Here is a 23529-nt window from a genome sequence, read left to right as displayed (position 1 = left end):
AATTGTGCCCATCCACTCTCAATAGTTTCTCCTAAGTGTGGGGGCTTGCCAAGGAAGTGTTCCCTGGTTAGTCTGTTTTGAGAGATCATGGAAACTGGATTACTCCAGACTTTAGTTCCCACTGCAGATCTCTTGTAATCACTATTGTTGGGTCAATGAAACCCCTTTCAGATTTGGTTGCCCATTCTCAAATTGGTACAGTACACCTTGGGTTCTCTAGTTTTTAGGTCCTTCAAAAGTCAGGTGCTCTGTGACTTCTGTCTGCTTTTGTTCCCACAGATAGTGATATCATGCAGGTCTTTGTGACTATTGACGGTTTCTTCCCACTTGTTACTTTTTGGGGATTTCTGTGGATAGCTGGTCACCTAGTTTTTTTTTTTTTTAAATAAATATTATTAATGGCTTTTTATTTTTTTGTTTTTAGTTTTGCTATTTAGTTCTGTCAGTATGTTAGGATTTGGGAAGACTTAAGGACTCTGTGGCCATATAATTATTACCCCTGATTCCTCTGGGGTCTCTTTCAAATTTCACTGCCTAATTTAAACATATAAAGCACCTGGAAAAAATGCAAGCCCAAGCAAGTTCCTGTTGTTTGCCTTCTTATGTGATGGCTCCCTTTTCTCCTCTCTTTTTAACCTACTTTATCCATCAAAGCCTATCCCTCCCTCCACTTTTCACCTACCCACCACAATGCCCAACTGCACTAACTCAGCTTTTCCTGTACTTATCCAAACTCAGTTCTTTATGGGTAATTTTAGTCTCTTATGAAACTGAAAAAGAGGCCCTAAAAACGAGTGGGAATGAATGGCAAAATGACTCTTCATCAGGTAAGCAGCCAGGCATCAATGTGAAGCTGACTACTTTCTCAGCCAGAAGATTGATAATGGGAAAGGAAAAATAAGCAAATGAAGTGCAGAGTAAGTTGATGTAAGGGGGAAAGAGAGACTGAAAAGTCAGCTGGACAGAAATTGGACAAACAGTAGTGAGAATGAACAAACTCAAAGTTAGTTTCTTGAAAAGATTAGTAAAATTGATAAACTCATCAATAAAAAAAGAGAGAAAATGCAAATTGCTAAAATCAGAAATTGTAAAAAAAAAAAAAAGGGGGGGGACATTACAGCATATTCTATAAGCACCTTGATATCATGAATAACTCTTTCCTAATTTGACATCTAAGTGAAAGGGACAAGTTAACATGAATCTATTACAAGAAGAAATAGAACATTCATATAAACCTAGGAAGAAATAGAAAATCTAAATACTACATACAAATTAAAGACATTGAATTTGTAATCAAAATTCAAATTTCAGAATTCTCTTTCAAGAAGGAAAACTTCAGGCCTGCATGACTTCACTGGTGAATTCTTTCATAATGTAAAGGAATAAATCCTATCAGTTCTACATAACCTTTTAGAAAACTAGGAGAAGTATATACTTGCCATGTCATCTTGTGAGGCCCTCATCCCATAACCTGACAAACCATTTAAAAACAGGTCTGTTAGGAACAAAACAAGGATGTTCTCTCTTATGACTTCGAATCAGTTCTAACAGTAGTCAGATGTAGTGCAAAATGAAAAAAGGAAAAGGCAAACATAGCTACAAAACAAATCCTTGTGCAACATTTCCAGCCAGATTGCTGCCATCCAGCCCTATCTTCGGAAACTCTGGGGCCATCCCTGAGGTAGCATTATGTTATGAGTGATTAGAAAGGCATGTTGAAGTCACCTCATGGAATTTGGACTTTCTTAGGTAAGCAGCAGAGAACTACAGAATTCCATGAGCACAGAAGTAACATAGTGGTTGATGTCCTAGAGTGGAGGAGGCAATGGACGTGGTCCACCCCACTGGAGAAGCATTGTGTAGAATTGCTAGTACCTGGTGATAATAAAAAGAAAAATGACTTTGATTTTAATTATTTTTTTACAGAATGTATGTCCTCTTATTTTCAGAATCCACTTCACCTAAAAATGCCACAGGAGTATTACCAGAATTGCAGTAGATGAAAATTTGATAGTTTATTAAATAGATTAGGGGAAAGGAAGAGATACATAGGAATCATTCTATATGTACTTGTTGGGTACTGATGACAATTCTGAGGGAAGAAGTGATGGGAACTGGGAGGTATTTCTCTTGTAATGTGACCTTGTGCAACTTACAAGATGCATACTGTGTTGTATAGTTATATGTGAGCAAATGTTTGTTGAATAACTATGTGAATGCATGAGTTCCTCAACAGGGAAAATACAAGTTAATGAGTTTCTATAAAAGAAAAGTCTAGTTTCTACAAAAGAAAAGACTGCTCTGAAGAGCATATTCAATGCTTAAAAGATGTCTTTTTTTGTCCTCATTTGTATTTCCTTTCTATTCAAACAATACCCTCTAAATCCACTTTAATTTTCAGGGCAGAATTCCTGTTCTTAAACGTTTGAGTTTGCTTTTCAAATTTTTACTCTGCTTGGCAACATCAGCATTATCTCATTGGCTTTTGGTGAGTTCAATGAGAATATGTAAACTATAGCATATTAGATTTTTTTTTTTTTACTGCCGGTCAGATGAGTACACAGGAAGACATATATTTCTGCTGTTTTAGAAGTGTTGTTTTAGATTACTTAAAATATAATGTGTATTACAGAGAACCTCTGCTATATATTGATTGTGTTCACCTAATTTATTAATTTTGAAACCATACTTTGTATTTTCCTTAAACACAAAATAAATCATATAGGAGTTATCCAGTGCCTTGAATTCACTTTGATGGAGTTTTATCTCTTAATGGAAAGGAGAGCTGAGAAAGCTAATACAATTATTGCAGAATCTTACTCTTTTCGACTGTGACAAATATCTCTCTCAAATTCATTGTTTGAATTGTCACACAATGGACTTTGTGTATCTACCATTTCTACATAGCCCGGTACAGCAGGCTTTTGCAGTGTGGTCCAAAATGGAGAGGTCCTGAGTGTGGTCATGAGCAATGTATAGCAGCCATTAGCAAACATCAGTGCTCTTCAGAGAAGTTCACAAAATGGTAGTAACCAGAATGCTTGCCTGATTCTCCTCACAGGCATAGGCCATTACCCTGACTTCCTGCTGCTATCATTAGATTTATAACTTATCACAAGCAGAGTGAATTTAGCACATTGGCCATGAGTGTGGAGTTAGGCCACTTACTGCCTATCTGTCTAAGGTTTGGTTTCTTTGTAAAATGAAGTCCATGCCTTTCACAAATGGTAAAATGACTGTTCTGTGCTTCCATTATAATGGGGTTTGGGGAGTACATGAGAAAGACCAACATCAGTCAGTGTAAGAATAAGTAAATTTATTTACTAAGTAAAGTGCTATGGAAGAAACTGGACAGTGTAGAACACCATGGGAGTGGCATTTTAAGGAAGGGACCTGCTGTTTTAGATATATAGTTAAGACAGGTCTCATCAAGAAGGTGATCCATGGGTGGTAGAAAGGTACACAAGGTTATGGCCCTTTGATTGCTGAGCCATACAGCGTACAGCCATACCTTGGGAAGAGGTATTTTTAAGAGGTATATAATTATAAGTTAGACACTAGAAAATTGCAGGGTGGTATAATATAGCAATAACATGCTATAGGATAACAGAGGAGGGAAACATGCTTTAACTTGGGAGGAACTCAGTATTGGAGAAGGCTACAAATGGGTAGACATCAGCATCTGGAAGGAGAGGCCATACTGCAGTCAGTCAGGGCCTGCCCTTGACCTTTCCCTTCCCTTGCCTTATCAGCGTGGATGCCTGTGCTTTGTCCTCCCTTTAAGCTAATAAATATGCGGTTACTTGCTCCCTTGATGATACTTAGCTTCAGATGTTGTCAATGCACAGGCAAGGCTCAAGTGAATTCCACACTCATATTTTGAATTAAATACTCAATATCTAGAGGGGTATCTCAAATTTAATGTGTCCCAAACTGATCTCCTGATTTCTTTCCAAATCTGCTTCACTCATGGCCTTTCCCATCTTAGTTAATGGCAACTCTGTCCTTCCAGTTGTTGATGTCAAAAGCCATATCGTTTTTGAATTGTCTTTCTCTTAGCAGCTATGTATAATTTGCCAGCAAGTCATGTCGACTCTATCTTCAAAAATATCCATAATCTTTTATTCTGCCTATATTTAATAATTTTAAAAAGACAAAATAATTTAATAATTAATGTTGAATAATTCCTTTGCTTATATCTGCTTAGCTTTTTATATGTCTGTCCCTAATTTTCCCCCCCAAATGCTGACACCTTTGCTACATGAATATCTATAAGGTTTTCTTTTTTAAATTTTTAATTACATGTCCAAGTACAATTATTCCATCTGCACAGCCCCACCTTCTTCAAATGTTCCATCTTTGGATTTAGCCTGGACCAATGGCCTTCTAGGCCTCTGGCTCAGCTACTAGCCTGAGACTCGCCACATGCTTCTGAATCTTCGTCTCCTTGATCCCATGCCTTGTGTTGTTGTTGCTCTTGTTCATTTACTTTTTGATCTGCTGGAGTCATATCCCCCACGAGCTTTCTAAGAGAGGCAGTTAGATTTTTGAAATCCTTTCATACCTGAAAAATGTCATTATTCTTTCCTCAGTGATAACTGATAGTTTGACCTGGTATTGAATTCTAGATTGGCAAATAATTTTGCTCATAATTTGGAAGTTATGATGTAGTATTCTGGGTTTCAATAATAATGCAGAACACTTCAGTGATATTCTGTAGCTCTTTTATATGGGATTTATTTTTTTCTGGAAGTTTTTGTCCCTTATATTTCCAGTATTTGAATGCTTTATGGGATTTTACGTGACCTTGCCTCTGTTCCCTGCCACCACCACCACCCCTCTCAATTAATTTTACCAGCACATGGTGAGCACTTTTAAACTGTAGCTTCATGTCTGGAAAACTGTTTATTTTGTATTAATTCTTTGGTAATCTCCTCCCTCATGTTTGTTTGTTTGTTTTTCTACTTTTGTCCATCTGGAAATGCTCTATTTTTATTTTGTTTTCATCTCTATCCTTATTACTCTTTCCCAAGAATTTTCTCAACTTTCTCTTCCCATCTTCTTATTGAAATTTTTATTTTGCCTAATGTATTCCTTCCTCCACAGATTGTTTCTTTCTTAAGGTTTTTGTTTTCTATATATATATTTTTAATCATTTTTAAAATTTATTTTCAGCATAACAGTATTCATTGTTTTTGCACTACACCCAGTGCTCCATGCAGTCCGTGCCCTCTCTAATACCCACCACCTGATTCCCCCAACCTCCCACCCCCCCCACCTCTTCAAACCCTTCAGATTGTTTTTCAGAGTCCATAGTCTCTCATGGTTCACCTCCCCTTCCAATTTCCCCCAACTCCCTTCTCCTAACTCCCCATGTCCTCCATGCTATTTGTTATGTTCCACAAATAAGTGAAACCATATGATAATTGACTCTCTCTGCTTGACTTATTTCACTCAGCGTGTTTTCTATATTTTTTAGTGAATATAGCTTTTACCTTATCTTTCTGGGGAATAATAATTACAGGGGTGTGTGTATTTATTTGCTTATTTATTCATTCATTCATTTATTTATTTTTACTGCAGTTGACATGCAATGTTACATTAGTTTTGGGTGTTTAGCATAGTGATCTGACAGCTCTGTACATTATGCTGTGTTCCCCAGAAATGTAGCTACTATTTGTCACCACATATTGCTATTATAATACCAAAGACAATATTCCTTGTGTTGTAGCTTTCATCCCATGACTTATTCAGGGCTGTATTATTTAATTGGGCTAGTGTAAAAGTATTCTACAGAAGAGCATAGAAACAGAAAAATGTTGTATCTGACATTTTGGAAGTGTATTTTTAAAGGGGAAAAGCAAACCTTTCTCACTTTCTACTTCTTGGTGGACAGGAATTGGTCTTAGAGTTTAAGTAGATTTATGTGCCATAATATAAATGAAACTAGGGGTTCCTGGGTGGCTCAGTTGGCTGAGCATCCAATTCTTTTTTTTTTTTAAGATTTTATTTGAGAGGGAGAGAATGAGAGACAGAGCACAAAAGGGGAAAGGTCAGAGGGAGAAGCAGACTTCCTGCTGAGCAGGGAGTCTGATGTGAAACTCAATCCCAGGACTCCAGGATCATGACCTGAGCTGTAGTCAGTTGCTTGACCAACTGAGCCACCCAGGTGCCCCGAGTATCTGATTCTTGACTTTGATTTAGGTCGTGATCTCAGGGTCCTGGGACAGAGCACTGTGTCAGGCTCCATGCTCAGTGGGGAGTCTATCTGAGGATTCTCTCTCTCCCTCTCCCTTTGATCCTCCATGAGTGTGCTCTCTCTCTCTAAGATAAAAATAAATAAATATTTAAAAAATAAATGAAGCTGAGTTGTACAGATGTAAATTTGTATTTACAGGTGAATTTTGAGAAACTGCTTAAAATAAAACTTTTCATAGAACTATAAAGCCTTTATAATTTACTTCTAAGCCACATTTTAAGGTATAGCTCATTTAAAGAAAGTATAATTTATGTGTTATACAAATTTTAGGTTAAGGAAATGGTAGTAAAATCATATTCTCTTATTTGCAGTTGAGTATATAATCAGAGGCCTAGTAGATTTTCGTGACTATATATTACGCATACCCACCAATAAATACCACTTATTTTTGCAGACCAAATCAAATCTCCATCTTGAGTAATGATCTGGATTATGTGGACTGGGTAAGAGTGAGTGGGGAATGTAGCAAGGTACAAAGGATCATTCATGGTCTTTGCATATCTTTATGGACCTATAAGTATCTTTGACACTGAGGTTCATTATTAATATACAAGTATACCTGGTGCATGTATACACTTCTGTTTTTCAGAGTACTAAACATTTTCACATCAATTATTTTACCCTTAAGTAATGATTCCAGCATATTCTCTATTCCTGAGATGAGGAAGAATGAGACAGTGATAGAGTCCTTAAAATTCCTTGATTAAAAAGCCCTTTTTTACATCTTTGTAACTGAATCCCAAACTGATCTTTTTGAGTATACCTGTGATTACAGGTAAATCAAGCCACACCTTTCTCCACATAGGTTACTTCCCTGGGTGACAACCCTGCCACCAATTGTGGAGAGCTAGATTCAGCTCATGTAAGAGGAAGTCAGGGGAAGAAATGCCAGTGACTTTACAGGAGATTTGATCTGATGTCTACATTGGCATCTCTCTTGCAAATCCTAAGTTATTTTTAAATTTCTCATATTAGTTTCACATTTTACATGCATATGTTCCCTTCTGAAAAGCTTAGGCTCTTAATTATCTTTTTTTAACCACCATAGTATTATTTATGCATATAGTAGATAAGCATTCTATATTTTGTGTATTGCATTCTCAGGAGCTTGAAGAAGAAAAATACTTTTTCAGCTGATATTTTACTTGACTGTGCTCTGAAACAAATAACTATTTTTGCATTTTTACCACAATATAAATAAGCTAACTATACTTAATATGACTAAGTTATGTTACAAATAAACTATAAATATGCTGAAATACTCCTAAAAGCAGAACTGTTTTAAAAAAAAGTTCTCAAGTTCTTTATCAGTAGGCACAAATGGTTCCATTAACAAGGAACTTTATTTTAAATGTTGAGACCTTGATGGGATGATATTACTATAGAAAGATCCATCCTTAATGTAAGCACCATGTATCAAGCAAGTTTGGGTTGATGAGATAGTAGATGAGAGGAACAAAAAACAGAGAGGTAAAATCGTGAGACTAAATTAACTGCCGGGTCTTTTCTATTTTCAATCTCTACAGGACTATATTTTGATTTCTTTCTATGGTGCTCAGTGCTTAATTCCAGGTTTCCCTTTTAGTCCCATGCTACTGACTTCTTCGGGGTTTATTTTCATTCAGTTCTATATATTCACCCTGCTGAAGCTTCCCTTGTTTTGTGTCAGGAGGAAAAAGTACCTTATTACCTTCTTGTCTGTTTAAAGTTCTTTTTTTTTTTTCCCCCTCCCTCCCTCCCTGTCTTGTACCTAATGAGCAAATTATCTAAAAATAGATACGTTCATCGTTCTACAAAATGTTGTATCTCCTCTAGATTGGAGGCCAGTGTAATTGTAAGAGACATGTGTCTGGCAGACAGTGCAATCAGTGCCAAAATGGATTCTACAATCTACGAGAGTCGGATCCTGATGGCTGCAGCTCCTGTAACTGCAGTACCTCTGGGACAGTGGATGGAGATATTACCTGTCACCAAAATTCAGGCCAGTGCAAGTGCAAAGCAAATGTTATTGGTATGTGTAATGCAAAAGTTTACAGTCACATCTCTATTACCATCTGGAATAAAATTCTCTATTTGATTTCTTAACTGAAGAGCAAAGCAAATTTCCTTGCTCAAGGAAGACTGGAAAAAAAAAAACAATTTGGATGAAATTAACTGTCTAAAAAATGATTAAATTAATAATTCTATCAAACTACAGCTTGAAGCTTAATCAACCCTTTAGAAGTTTCTTTATTCTGTAGATGCCTTAGTTCACATGGTCCCATACTAATAAGTCATAGAAAAATATAATTTGCTTACTGCATAGATGTTTCTTTTAGAAAATTAGTACTTTTTCAAAATGTTTTACACTTAATGAGTTCTAAGCAAATCATTTCCATGCTAGTTTTCTTAATAGACCAAAATAAATAGATTTTTTCAAAATATTCTGTGCTACAGGGTCCTTTGTGATAAATCTTTCCATTTTTTTCTATTATATTTCTTTGAACTGTTCCTATGAAATGCAAAATAAGTCAACATAATTCCACAGATCATGTATATTGGTAGGGTTAGTTATAAAGGGCCACATAATTTTAATTTTGTAATTCAGTGCCAAGCTGATTATAATAAACAGCTACCTTCAGTGTTATTTATCATTTTTTTATACAAGACCTGCTTTTTTGTTTGTTACTCCCACAGGTATTTTTCAGAAATTAGATTTGATTATAGCAATTTATTACATCCAGCATTTTTGAGGGGAACCACAGCCACATAAGGACAAAATTTATCAAGTGCCCAAAATGCACTATGTACATAATGCACTTTGAAATATTGATATATGAGAATATTATGAGAGGAAAGTTTCCTGATGAAGTGAGTCTTGTATTTTAACGGAACATGTCTTGGTTCACATAGGAAGTTTAAGAAAGACCTGTACCTTTCTATTGTCATTCAAGACACCGAGTCTTCCGTGGTTTTTCTAACACTAACCTGAACCTTGTAATAATGAAAACATGCTTGGCAGACACACACACACATACACATACACACACACACACATACACACAGAAATGCATACATACAAATACATATACAGATGAACATATTCTGAATAACATTTTTATTACAGTCCTGTAAGCCTAACCTAATTCTTTATCCTTTCTATACGTAGGTATATACACCTCATTTTATACAATTCAGCCAGACAAGCATTTCATTTTAATTTAATTAAAAAATATGGACATGGTAAATGATAGGACAGAAGATTTCTCTGGTTTAAAGAAAGGTTACATCAAAATCTCTGATATACTTGTCCTTATGCATTTCAAGCATACAAAAACTAACTTTTTTGGGGAAAAAAAACACGAAGTAACTTGTAAAGAGCAGTGTATCTTTTTATAAGTGTTATCTGTGATGCTAAATGAAATCCAAGACCCTTGAATTCAATCCAGTTTCATCCTTTGTTCTTTAATATGAAATATATTTTAAATTCATGATCAGAAAGCAAAATTCAAGGACAGACCTTTAAGGACAATGAAATGTTTACTTTTCTGTAACAATGAAGTCTTTCCTGTGATGGTTGGATCCCAGATCTTAAGAAAAGGGGGAAATCAAAGTTTGCTCTTTATTTAGAATGTGTTATGACTTCCCTGCCATCTCTGTGTCTTATTGATCCAGATAATTTTCTGTAGGCAAATACAAAGACATATATTTTTGAGGATTAAATGATCATTTTGAGATGATTATTTCTAGAGTTATTTCTGCACATGCAGACTTTTAAATAAAAACACAAACTTGATATGTACATATATAGGTTTCTTTTCCTAATGGGATTAGCCAATACCCTTATTCAATTTTACCTTGTTAATATAAAAAAAAAAAGCCAAAAATACTGGTGTATGTTGTGTACGCTTCAGAAAGCAAACTGTTCGAGTTAACAAAACTGTTAAATCTTACTAATGATTCTATCACCAGTAAAATACATTAGCACCAATAATTTTATTAAAGTAGGTCATTCATCTAGAATAAAAAGGGAGAAGAATGTGAATTAAATGCCAAGTGTGCTAACTCGCCTGCACTTGTTAACACCGAATGTGATGCCCTGTAGGCCTCCCCGAGTATCGTTAGGAATAGATTACCTGTCAGGAATATGTATGGCATATTCAAATAAGCACTGCGCATATTTTTAAAACTGATATGATATGAATCCATGTAGACCAATTTTAATAGTTCAAAATGAGTCATAATTCTTGTTAACAATACAGTTATTTTTAAAATTTGCAGCAATAGTGGTCCTTTTTTATTTTCCTTATTGAAATTAAATGATATGCCTTAGGTGAGTCATTCATCACTGTTAAAGAACTTGCCTTCCATTGGAGTTCTTGAATTTTTATCCATATATATACATATATATTATGCATTTCCTTCCAGTTTAAGAAATGCTTTTCTATATATGAGTTCCTGAGTGTGTTTTTGACTGTTATTTTAGGACTAATTTTTTTTTTATTACGATCATAGCTTGAAATAAATGTTTCCATTGATTCAACCCCACATAGCCAGTTATTTAAAGTCAGGTGTGTGGGAACTCTCTAAAGGGAATATTTTGCATCTTAACTCTTACTATTCAAAATTTTTTGTTTTATTCTCTTTCCCTTTAATGCTCTGTCTGAAACTCACCAAAGTTGTCAGAGATTTTAAGTTTGGGTCGTAAAATATTTTTCTCTGTTTGTGAAATGTATATATGTACTCCTTTAAATAGAAGTAATGTAACAGCAGAATTTATTTAGTGTTTAAAGAGGAATGTCCTGAACCACACAATATGACAAGCGATGTGATTGCTTTATAAGCCAAGGAGAGCATAATTTATATTAATTGAAATAATAAAATATAGGGTCATATACAAGCATTGAAACAAAAACTGCTCTGGATAAGTTTTATTTATATTAATTATTTAAAGAGGGGATATTCAGAAGCATATATTCTGCTACACAAAAATGGCTATCACCTTCCAATTGTGTTAAACATTGGTGTATCATCTGATTTTTAGGAAAATAAGTTATGTGGTAATATGTAATTCTTCTGGGTAGCTTTGAAAATTTATTTCCTTGCCTATTCTTTTCCATGAACATTTTGTTAACGTAAAATAATTAAAAATAATCGTTTTCATATTTGTTAGAGAGGAAGAGAGCAACATTTCTAGTGAGCATTTCTCTATATATTAAGGAATAAAATTTCATAAAGCACGTTACAGAACTAAAGTTTCATATGACTGCCCATGTAAGTCTCATTACTGTATTTTGAGTATATGACCAGGCCTCCATGGCATTCCCTGGGAGAAAACACCTAACATTTTGTGTCTGCATTCAATGTTGGCAGGAGCATGGTTTATCTTGAAAGCGTGAATAGAATCATTTCCACGTTTTCACTTTCTTAAACAAATTTTATCTTCAGGGCTCAGATGCGATCACTGCAATTTTGGATTTAAATTCCTCCGAAGTTTTAACAATGATGGATGTGAGCCTTGCCGGTGCAATGTCCATGGCTCAGTGAACAAATTCTGCGATCCTCTTTCCGGGCAGTGCGAGTGCAAGAAAGAAGCCAAAGGACCTCAGTGTGACACCTGCAGAGAACACTTTTATGGACTGGACATTGCCAGTTGTAAGGCCTGTGACTGTGACATGGCTGGATCCCTGTCTGGGACCGTCTGTGATGCCAGGACAGGGCAGTGCGTCTGCAAGCCCAGGGTAGGAGGGAGACAGTGCAACGAATGTTTGGAGGGATACTTCTACCTCAGGCAAAATAATTCTTTCCTCTGTCTGCCTTGCAACTGTGATAAGACTGGGACAGTAAATGGCTCTCTGCTGTGTGACAAATCAACAGGACAATGTCCTTGCAAATTAGGAGTAACAGGTCTTCACTGTAATCAGTGTGCACCTCACAGGTACAATCTGACCAGTGGCAATTTTCAAGGCTGCCAGATGTGTGAGTGTGACTCTTTGGGGACATTACCTGGGACTGCTTGTGACCCAATCAGTGGCCAGTGCCTGTGTTTGCCTAATTGGCAGGGAAGAAGGTGTAATCATTGTCAACCAGGTAAGAGAGAAGTGTGTTACATGTTCAGTGCACAGTGACTTTCCTTTCATTATCCCATATTGGATGATTCCTCTTTGTTTTGGGGTTGGGACTTTTTTTTTTTTAAAAGATTTTATTTATTTATTGGACAGAGAGAGAGATCACAAGTAGGCAGAGAGGCAGATAGAGAGAGTAGGGGAGGCATGCTCCCTGCTGAGCAGAGAGCCTGATGTTGGGCTCAATCCCAGGACTCAGAGATCATGACCTGAGCCAAAGGCAGAGGCTTAACCCACTGAGCCACCCAGGTGCCCCGGGGTTGGGACCTCTAAAAATATTTACTTCCAACAACGTTTTTGTATTTATATTATCAACAAATACAGATAGAACAATTTCACATGTTCAAGATTATTTGGCGTATCTGTCTCTGTTGATGTATTTGGGATGAGTCTTTACAGGAATCCCAGCTGATCAGACATTTTATAATCGAGACTAATTTATACTTAATTTCTCTATTTGAAGTAAATTCCCTTCAAATAACCACAAGAAGTCTAAACTAATAAAAGCAAGAATAAATTTTGCTTCCCAGAGAAAGGAAAACGTAGGTTAATTATCTATGCCATGCCAGATATTCAGATGATGAACTTATTTTCTGAATAAAGCTGACCAATGTTTTTACTAAATGGGCTATATGTTCTAGCATTGTCTAGTGGCATCTAAAATTATTTTTTAAAGGTTTTTATTTATTTATTTGTCGGAGAGAGAGTGCACAGACATGGGGAGAGGCAGGCAGAGGGAGAAGCAGGCTCCCCACTGACCAGATAGCCCAATGCAGGACTCAATCCCAGGACCCTGGGATCGTGACCTGAGCTAAAGGCAGACGCTGAACTTACTGAGCCACCTAGACGTCCCTAGAATTTTTAAATGTCACCAAATTTGCAAAACAGACTATCGTTTAGTCTCACTGTACCCATCTTTTTATGTGTTTGCCAACTGGAGGAAAGATGGACCCTATTCATGGTTTTCTCCTTGCCTTTATATGATCTAACAAAATAGTATACTTTCTTTATAATAAAACCATCATAACATCATGATGAATATACGTGTTTATTAGTTGTTTAATAGCTGTGCTAATGGTAGTTCTGCCTAGGCAACCAGCTCTGAGTTATCTAGACCTGTGTAAAGAAGGAGGATTGTGGTGCCAAGCAGAAGGGAGATTTGCTTGTCAGAAATGGGTACAGTGGAAGTCCTGTTTGCCATGACTAGGAAACCAGTTTAGGATTGAGCCATATGTTTCCTTTCACATCGGTCACTGGGACAAGGAAATCCAAAGGGATGGATGGGATGGAGTTGCTGAATAGTTAATTCTTTTTGAGATGTATGTACCAGAAAGTAATTTGAACTGGCTTCAGTGTAAATGGGGGCTGTATTATCACTGGCTGTCCCACAGAACCTGATATGGAGCAATGCAGTGAGAACTCAGGAACCAGAAATCTCCCATTGACACATATCCATTAATTCAACCATTCAATCATTTCCATATTCCCTCTCTTTTTCTCTCTCTTCCTATCCCTCTCCCTCTCTCTTTAGGACATACTCCATTTCTGTCTCTCTCTCTGCATGGGTTATGGCAAATTGTCCTCCCTTTTAAGAAAAATATAGAATGGAGATCATCCCTATTAATGAAAATAGTTATCATATTTAAGGCATTCTTGTATTTTATTTATTTGGGTAGTTGGTTATGTCCCTGGTTAGAGTTTCAATATCTTGAGAGCAGGGATTATCTTATTCAACGTGTATAGTCACAATACTAATGTAATTCCTGGTACATTGCATGCACTCAGTAGGTGGTTTAATTGAACACACTGAGAAATAATCAGGAATTTTAAGGTGAGTATCTGTGTAAGGGTTCTCCAGAGAAACAGAACCAATAGGAGATGTGTATATACATCAGCTGTATTGAGAATTTCTTTCACGTATCTCCTTTGTCGGATCCCATTTCCTGAATCCTATGTGTTCTTCTTTTTTCTTATTTTATATGTGTATTCAGTAGAGAACACACTCCAGTAACTTGTGAGAAAGATTATAGGGAAAAAAGTAATTTTTTTTAGAATTTTGAATGTCTGCAAATAACTGTATTCCACACTAATAACTCTTGATATTTTACCATTATATTGAATCATTTTCACTCAAAAAATTATTTCACCATTACCTTTTTGCAGTGCCAATTAGATTCCTTTTTCCTTTTCTCTTTCTTTTCTTTCTTACATTCTAGAAGCTTCTACTATTTCTATATCCCTCATTTCTGACAATTTCATTATGATGTGCTTTCGTTAAACAATTTTTCTGAGCACTCAGTGGGCCCTTTTGTCTGTAGATGAGCATTCTAGTATTCTGGGAAAATCTGTAAAACCTTTCACAATAACATCTAGACTAGTGTTTGACCAAAGAACTGACTCCAGATCTACCCAAGCTGACACATGAAATCACCTGTCACAGGCAATTTATATATAATCCCCGTACTCAACTGTAGCACTTTGTCCTTAGATTTCCTGAACCCATACACTCTCTAGTTTAACTTCTAAAGAGAACACTCATTGTCCTCTCTCAGAATGCAAGAGGGACAATCTTCTGTTTGGGGAGACAATGAATTATTCTCACACCTGACTTCAGAAACCTCTGGAATCTTCAATTCCAAACCTTTCTTTCTAGACTGACACTACCTGAATCAATCAGCTTACTGTTGGCTTCTCCATGGCAAGTGTTTAGCTTTTACTAGTGGACATCTGCCACTGACCTTCATCTCCTCTACTCTCTTTTATTTCATTTTTGGGGATTTCAGAAGGGAAAAATTGTTCAACTCTGCTTAGCTAAAATGCTGTGCTAGTAGTTTCTGGGTTGGAATCTTTTCAGCCAAATCCTTGCTGTTCTCCTGATTCCCATTTGTTTCTACAACCCTTGTCTCTTTTATCAAAATCAGTCTTGTTGCTTTCAGTTTCCAATAGATCCAGAATTGGTCCACATTTCACACCCCACTCACCCTTTTCATCTTCCTTCTGGACTAGCTGACAAGCATCCTAAAACTTCCTTTCTCCTCTTTATTCTTCTCCAGTCACGTTTCTTAATGCACAGCAAAAGTGATGCTGTTCAAACCTTAGTCAGACTGTATCACCCCATCCTCCACAGTCTTCCCATCATTGTAGATAAAACACGTGGTCCACATGAACTGTAACAACCCCCATCTTTCTCGGACCTCATTTCCAGGAGTCTTTGGATCGTTTGTTCTACAAGTCTAACTATTCTTGACATTGTTCAGTGCTCTGTCCTGGGGCATATAGGGCAGTATCTCCCTGGTGGATACTCCCATCAGTGTTTCCCGAAGTTATACATAATTACATTTAAAAATTACCCCAGGGTATTATGCTGAGCGAAATAAGTCAACAGAGAAAGACAATTATCATATGATCTCCCTGATATGAGGAAGTTCAGAGGCAACGTGGGGCGTTTGGGGGGTAGGAAAGGAATAAATGAAACAAGATGGCATCGGGAGGGAGACAAACCATAAGAGACTCTTAATCTTACAAAACAAACTGAGGGTTGCCAGGAGGAGGCAGGTGGGGAGAGGGTGGTCGGGTTATGGACACTGGGGCAGGTATGTGCTATGGTGAGTGCTGTGAAGTGTAAACCTGGCGATTCACAGACCTGTACCCGTGGGGCTAATAATACATTATATGTTAATAAAAAAAATAAAAAATTTAAAAAAATTACTCCAGGGGTGGGGCATCTGGATGGTGCAGTCAATTAAGTATCTGACTCTTGATTCTGGCTCAGGTCATGATCTCAGGGTTGCCAGATCAAACCCCACCACAGCCCTGTGCTGGGCGTGGAGCCTGCTTCAGATTGTCTCTCTCCCTCTCCCTCTGCCCCTCCCCTCACTTGCCCTCTCTCTGTCTCTCAAAACAAAAACAAAAACAAAAACAAAAACAAAAAAAATCCTCAAAAACCCCCAAAACCCAGTGACGTTCTCTTCTATTTAGGCACAGGCAGAGTGCAACTCTCTGAGTGCTCCTTTGATGACATATAGAGAGGATGTGGTTTTTACCCTGCCAGGGAGGAAAGAAAATAGCAATCTAAGGACCTAATGGATTTTTGTTTTTTTTTTTGGCAAAACAAGGTATTCTGTACACATAAGTGTAGCATATGGAATGTGTTTTGTGGACTTTCTCTGGGGGGAGGGGCGTCCTGCATTCTAGCTTCTGAAACTACTTTGAATTTTATTTTCTGGTTTTATTGTCTCTTACCATGAAATTTACACTGAAAAAAAGAACCCTAACCCCAAAGCATCTTCATCATACACAGATGTTTCCCAGTAGCCAGCTCTGTAGTTTGCACGTTAAAATGCACTGCTGGAACCTGAAGCTTCCTTTCTCCTTCTTTAAACACACCTGAGAGACCTAGATCATGTGCCACAGTGGAACCTGTGTGAGTAGTGGGGCGTGGAGGGGGAAGCCTGGGGTGGGATAGGAGGGATGGACGGGCAAGCTTCGGGATTTCTGGCGCCTTTTTCGTCTGTGGTTGCGAATACTCCTGGCCCCTAGTATACTATTGCCCATAGATTCTCGTCCCACTTTCCTAAAAAACATTATTAAGGAAGGTGCATATAATGAAGCCTCATGTATTATTAACCTAACCTTACTATGAATGTACAAGGAATAGGCTTAATTCAACTAAAATTTATAGGCAATTTGTTAAAGCAGCAGTGCACATTAGAAGCTACATTAGAGCCACATTGGTTTTAATATGCCATTCAATAACTTGAACAGAGGTTAAAAATGCTGCTTAACCTCCATTAAGTATTTTAAAAATGCTTTAATTTAAAATTATTTGGAGTGTGTGTACATATATGAATGTACACATGCCCACACTAATAAATACAGCACTAAATATGTTTTCCCAGTTCGTTTTTTTCGGTGCTGGATGACCTCGTAACGTTCAGCAGCAAACACTTAATCAGAGGCGAGGCCGGGAAATGCAGGGAAGGATGTCAAGGCATCCTGAGCCAGTGACCCACCCTTGTCCTTGAGAACCGGAAGGAGAGAGAGTTTATTGAGGACTCTGTGGCTCTGGAATAAAATAAAGGCTAATTTATAATGAAAACAGCTTCGTATGACATGTTTTGTGCTAATAGGACAATTCCTCATGCTATCCTCTGATATTTACTTTTGGTTTTATTTTATAATTCATACAGACTATTAGAAAGTAAAACAAAGTATCTTGTTTCATTAAGAAGCATATCATATTTGTTAAGTAATGAGCTCATAAACCAGAATTGCATGCAAGACCCTGCCAATGGAATTGGAATTAGATGGCTGATATTCCATTAAAAATCAGTGCATCAAAGCTGAGATCCGTTAGGCCACCTATCCTAGTGTTTGATGAAACAGCTTTGCAGATGAACGTGCAGAGAGACCTGGGCCTTAGAATAAGAACCTCTTCTCTGATAAACCACCAGGAAAGAATTTTGTCATGAGCAATATGGACCGTAATCCCAGACACATCCGTGGGGGTAGGGAGGAGAGTACACTGACAAGTCATTATTTAAATTGTAATTTAAGGAAAATCCCACTTTCCTAGAATATTGCCTCATAAAAAATGGCAGCCTATAAAAATAGGTGATATTTACTGAGTGTCTGATGTTTGTCAGGCCCTGGAAAGGGGTTTTATCTGAAAGAGTCCCGTCGAATATGTACAATATTTATAGGCTGGGAGGACCAGTACTTTCCTACTTTATAGTAGGGGGAATGGATTCTAATTCGGCAGAACCATTTACAAATCTAGGTCCAACTGACCTCAGAGTCTGGACTCTGAAAGAGTAAAACATTTTTTCTGAATAATGTAATATTTATTAATCATTCACTCAAAAAATATTAGAGGACGATGTAAAAGAGATACTTGTATTATAATTGTTTGGAGCCTCCCCCCACGCTGAAGCTCATTCCCATCCGTGATTCTAGCTGACTGCTTTAGGTCCCAGTGTATCTCTGTTGTCTAGAATCTGAGTAATAGTTATAAAATGGAAATGAATAGAATTCTGAGAGACTACTGTGATCTGATAATGAAGAATTGAACTGAGTTGTCTAGAAATGAGATGATCTCCATGGACTAAGTTGGAGAAATTTCTGGGATGGTGGCAATGGCATGGGAGAGAAACTTTAGAGCACATAGTTGATAAGCACTGAGACTGAGAAAAATGGGAACAAAGAATATAAAAGTGTTTCTGTGGATTGTGAATACACATTATATATAACTCCCAAGACATAATCATAGCTGTCATTATTTATGTTCATTGTTGTTACTGAATTTGATTTTTAAAGAAATGCATTTGGAGGTCCTTCATGGATATTACCCAAAATAGGAAAATTAGGGGGTTCCTTTAGATTTTATTTATTTGACATAGAGAGAGAGAGACAGCAAGAGAGGGAACACAATCAAGGGGAGTGGGAGAGGGAGAAGCAGGCTTGCTGCTGAATAGGGAGCCTAGTCCCAGGACCCTGGGATCAGGAACTAAGCCAAAGGCAGATGCTTAATGACTGAGCCCCCCAGGTATCCCCAAAGATTACATTTTAAGTATATTGTTCCTGGTTCATATACATTCTCCCTGCTTTCCTTCCTGATAGGCTAAGCCATTCTGACCAATCATTCTATGACTCACAGATTTATCTTTACTAGTTCCTTTAAAGTTTGGTACTTAAAAGTTTGTTTGGTACATTTGTGTGACTTCATCAAATGTGCTAAAGAGATCGTCTCATATTTTAAAGGGTAACAGATATCCAACAGGCCAGGCAACCAGCCACCTGCCCATCTAGCCATCTACTCATTTCATTCACATGTCCATTTTTTCAGTAAACATCTATTGAATACATTACTATGTACCAGGGTCTATGCTGGTATAAGATATACAATCATAAATATATTAAGGCATTTGCTTTAGTAGGAGAAATGGACCTGTATGTAAATATAACACAGTGTGACAAGTGCAATATTAGAAATGTCCTATTAGAGAAGTAGTAAAGTGAAGGAATTCATTCACTCTCGAAGGGTGGGGGATATGGAAGAGTTACTTGAGAACATGATTTCTGACACGAGATTTTTATTTTATTTATTTATTTATTTATTTATTTATTTATTTATTTATTTTTTCTGACATGAGTTTTTAAAGCAAACAGGAGTTGGTAAAGTAATCAAGGAGAGTATAGCAGTCCAGGAAGAAGAGATAGGAGCAGAGACTTTAAAATATATCTAAACCAGGGGGGCGCCTGAGTAGCTCAGTTGGTTAAGCAACTGCCTTCGGCTCAGGTCATGATCTCAGGGTCCTGGGATCAAGTTCCGCATTGGGCTCCCTGGTCAGTGGGGAGCCTGCTTCTTCCTCTGCCTCTGCTCCTCTCTCTGCTCATGCTCTATATCCCTCTCGCAAATAAATAAAATCTTAAAAAAAAAAAAATCTAAACTAGGGGCGCCTGGGTGGCTCAGTCATTAAGCATCTGCCTTTGGCTCAGGTCATAATCCTGGGGTCCTGGGATCAAGCCCTGTATCAGGCTCCCTGCTCGGCAGGAAGCCTGCTTCTCCCTCTCTCACTCCCCCTGCTTGTGTTCCCTCTCTCACCGTCTCTCTCTCTCTCTTTCTCTCTCTATCAAATAAATAAATAAATTCTTTAAAAAATTTAAATAACAAAACATATCTAAACTAATTGAAAAGAGTTTTAAAAAACTTTTAAATATGAAAAATTATACCTTTTGTTGAATAATATTAATTTTTATGCAATTATTGACCTTTGGTCAACTCTATGAATAATAATTTCAGCATTATTTTTATATAAAATTACCAAAATGGAAGAAAATTATTATTGTTTTAATTTGAAAATTAGGATCACTTTAATTTGAAAATCAGTTCATTCTGAAAATATTGATTTTTAAAATGATTACTTAAAGCATCTTGTTTCTTGGTATTGGTGAGCAACAAATTTATCCCTAGACTCTTCTCTTAGTATTATGTCCATTCTCTGGCTTAAGGTGAGAATCATTTCTTCTAAATGGCTTATAATTAGTGCTTAGCCTCAGCTCTGCCCTCCTTTTTTGAATAGGGCCTAGGGGTTAAACCTGTTTTCTTTCTCCCATTTCAAGACCTTGGCGAAGCCTGGTTGTTCATGGTCCTCAGGAGGGACATTGCTAGGAAATGGGCTCTTCTTTTATGCCCAGGACAGTGCTGTGCTGTGCAAATAGCCACTACAGGAGATAACACCGGCTGCCTTGCTAATAACTTTGAACTCTAAGGATTCTGCAAGTCTTCTGGATAAAGCAACACTATTTTATAATATCGGTGACTTTTTGCTTTAACAGCAAGACATGTTGTTTTTCCCATTAGACTTGTCTTGTTTGGGACCAGGGGCTTGCTGAAATAAATCTGGGGAAAATAACAAACTTTAGTGGGCTGATTGGTGCTGAATATGTGCGAACTCTCAGCACTACATAATGTAAGGGAATAGCATCGTCTTAATGACCGTGCTTCACAATGTGGTACGAAATCATTCATGGATAGAAACCTCCAGAAGATCAGTTAAAATGTTATGGACCGAGGATGTGGAACATGAAATGGAGCTAATGGAAGGAGATCAGAAATGTATTGAGTGAAAGAAAATTGAGGTCAGTTATCTTTTAAGTCACACTCTGGAGTTGAGGTTTAAGTAGGAGGGAAGGGAAAATGTTGTTTTCTATAGTTGGAAGTCATAAAAGAAGAGGTAATGGTCTAGAATTAGGCACATTCAGGTAAGGCAAGAAGTAATCACTGAGCAGGAAGGTACCTGAGTCATCCTAATTAGGACTGCTTAAAAATAGGACAACTAAAATACTGGTGGGATTAACCTTTATAATCATGCTCCAGAGAGGAGGAGGGGAATTAACCCCAAGAAAATTCCAATGCAGGCTTTTCCTTGAAGACCAACCTCCATGTTGCAGTCTCCCTGGTTTTTATGTTTTTGTTTTTCATTTTTGTTCTTCTCTGTGTATATCTCTGATTTTTTTCTATGGAATTTTTTTTTTTAATTTTCTAAAACTTGGACAACCCAATTGTCTGTGCTAAAATATGCCCCCTTGCCTTTACGGATTTATCTAATAAGTCATTTCTTGTAAAAATCATCTGTAATTGTTCTAGAATTCTCTGTGGCTTGAAGCTATTGCAATAAGTCCAAATTAATTCTACTTCTAAGTATCTGTGTTAATGGGTAATTTATCCAAATTGGAGAGCTGTTAGTACATTCATGATGCCATCATCAGGAATTTAAGGACCTAGGTACCTTCACAGGAAGAAAAATACATTGAATTGCAGCCATAGTGTTCTTGAATTCAAAATAAAAGCCTTTGAAGTGTGTGACTTTGATTGTATGATAAATCAGGCGTGAGAATATATATTAATTTGCACAACTATACTTCTGGAAACACATATAAGGCAAATTGCTATAGTGGATACAAAGAAGCAAATGACATAATCTAGTTGCCAATTACTCTAAAACATGGCAAGATCAGCCTGTTCTTTCCAACAGATTGGAATGGCACTGATTTTGAGTTTCTTCCCTTTCTTTGAGCACGATCTTTTTCTATTTGACTCTTTCTGGAACTTTCTAAGGAGAGAATATGCTGGGCTAGGGAGAAGACCTACAAGTTGTGGATGGCTATGAAAGAATGGCTTGTTTTCAACCAGAGCCTCAAATGAGATTTATAATATATTCCAATTACTTTTGTTTCTCCCTATAGCATAGTAATACACAGTAGATTCACTTTGTGTTCATGTTCTTTCTCTCTTTCAGTTTCAGTGATATATACCTAAATTAGTGGTCATGACAATTGTGCAGATCATTTTCATTTGTCAGAACTTTATTCTTTCTGCATTTCAGTAAAATTCTTTGTAACACTGTGCATGTGCTTGTGTGTGTATGTACGTGGAGGTGCATGTGTATGCACAAACACACATGCCCCACAACACCAAGAACCATTTCTCCCTCATACAACTGTTCCATTATTCTACTGTCTAATGCCTTTCTAATCTCATAGCTGTTGGTTATATGAAATTTTAAGTAACGTGAAGATACTTTGGGTCATCTTTCTAGCTCTTCTACTATAAGAAGCAAATACGGGTTTTATAATTAGCCTAAATTCTGTGGGTTTTTAACTATAATACTTATGGAAATCAATGCCTACTTATAATTTGGTACATTTGAATGACTTCATCAAATGTTTAAGGAGTTCCTGCTTTGTGACAAACACCGTACTGGGTGCTGGTGGCAGTGGTGAATTTATCAGACAAGGTTCTTGTCTTCATGGAGGTTATAATCTGTTGAAAGTGAGATTAAGTATAATTTTCATGAGCACACTGAAAGAAAGAAACAAGATGTTATGAAACTGGAACAGGCATGTTTAAACTGGCCTAGAGTAGGTTACTCAAGGAAGTCACAAGACTTGATGTGCCTAGGAGTGAGCTAAGCAGAAAGGATAGGTCAAAATAATTTTAGCAGACGGACATGCCAGTGACAAGGCATGTAGGTATCAAGAAAGGAAGAAGTATGACTGGAGGAGACGGAATTGGGAATGAACAGTGAAATGATGCTGAAGATACAGGTGGGACCTGCCAGTGGGACTGGAGCTTGGGTTAAGGATTTGGATTTTTGTTCCCCAAAGGGAATAGGAAGTCATCAAACAATTTTCATTTGAGGAATGAGGTGCTCAAACTACACTCTGAAAAAATGTTGTTCCAGCTACACTGTGAAGAAACGATTGGAGGGAACAAGAGGGATACCATGAGATGAGATGGCCTCTGTGTGAATCTGTTATTTGTTGACTCTATTATTGTAGGAAAGTTTGTTAACCTTCTTAACCTTTAGCGTTGTCATATATAGAGTGAACATAATAATAATACCTGAATTATTAGCATTGTTGTGAGGAGCGAGATAATGAATACCATTGCCTCTGGTCCACAATGTTAACTATAAGAAATTTGGTAGTGACTATGACTAGGGAGATGGCAGTGGGGATGGAGAGGAGAAAGTTTAAAATTCTTAGAAGATAGTATCCATAGGACCTGGTGCTTAACTAGATGTATGGGGTAGAGGGAGGTGAAGGACTCGAGGGTTGCCAGTTTTAGCAAACTACAGAATTCTCAGTTAAATAAAAATTTTA

At 37.1% G+C, this 23529-nt stretch overlaps 1 protein-coding gene across 1 annotated transcript in view; it reads left to right on the top strand.

The window, feature by feature from the left end:
• USH2A (usherin) overlaps nucleotides 1–23529 on the top strand; it is a 705277-nt gene that overhangs the window by 124904 nt on the left and 556844 nt on the right. Inside the window, 2 exon segments of the mRNA XM_047705734.1 lie at nucleotides 8075–8270; nucleotides 11687–12328. Of these exon segments, the coding sequence (XP_047561690.1) occupies nucleotides 8075–8270; nucleotides 11687–12328 (838 nt within the window).

This window comes from Lutra lutra, chromosome 15 (assembly GCF_902655055.1).
Source record: "Lutra lutra chromosome 15, mLutLut1.2, whole genome shotgun sequence".
Taxonomy (NCBI): domain Eukaryota; kingdom Metazoa; phylum Chordata; class Mammalia; order Carnivora; family Mustelidae; genus Lutra; species Lutra lutra.
The sequence above is the reverse complement of the archived record's forward strand: the minus strand, read 5'-3'. Positions and strand labels throughout refer to the sequence as shown.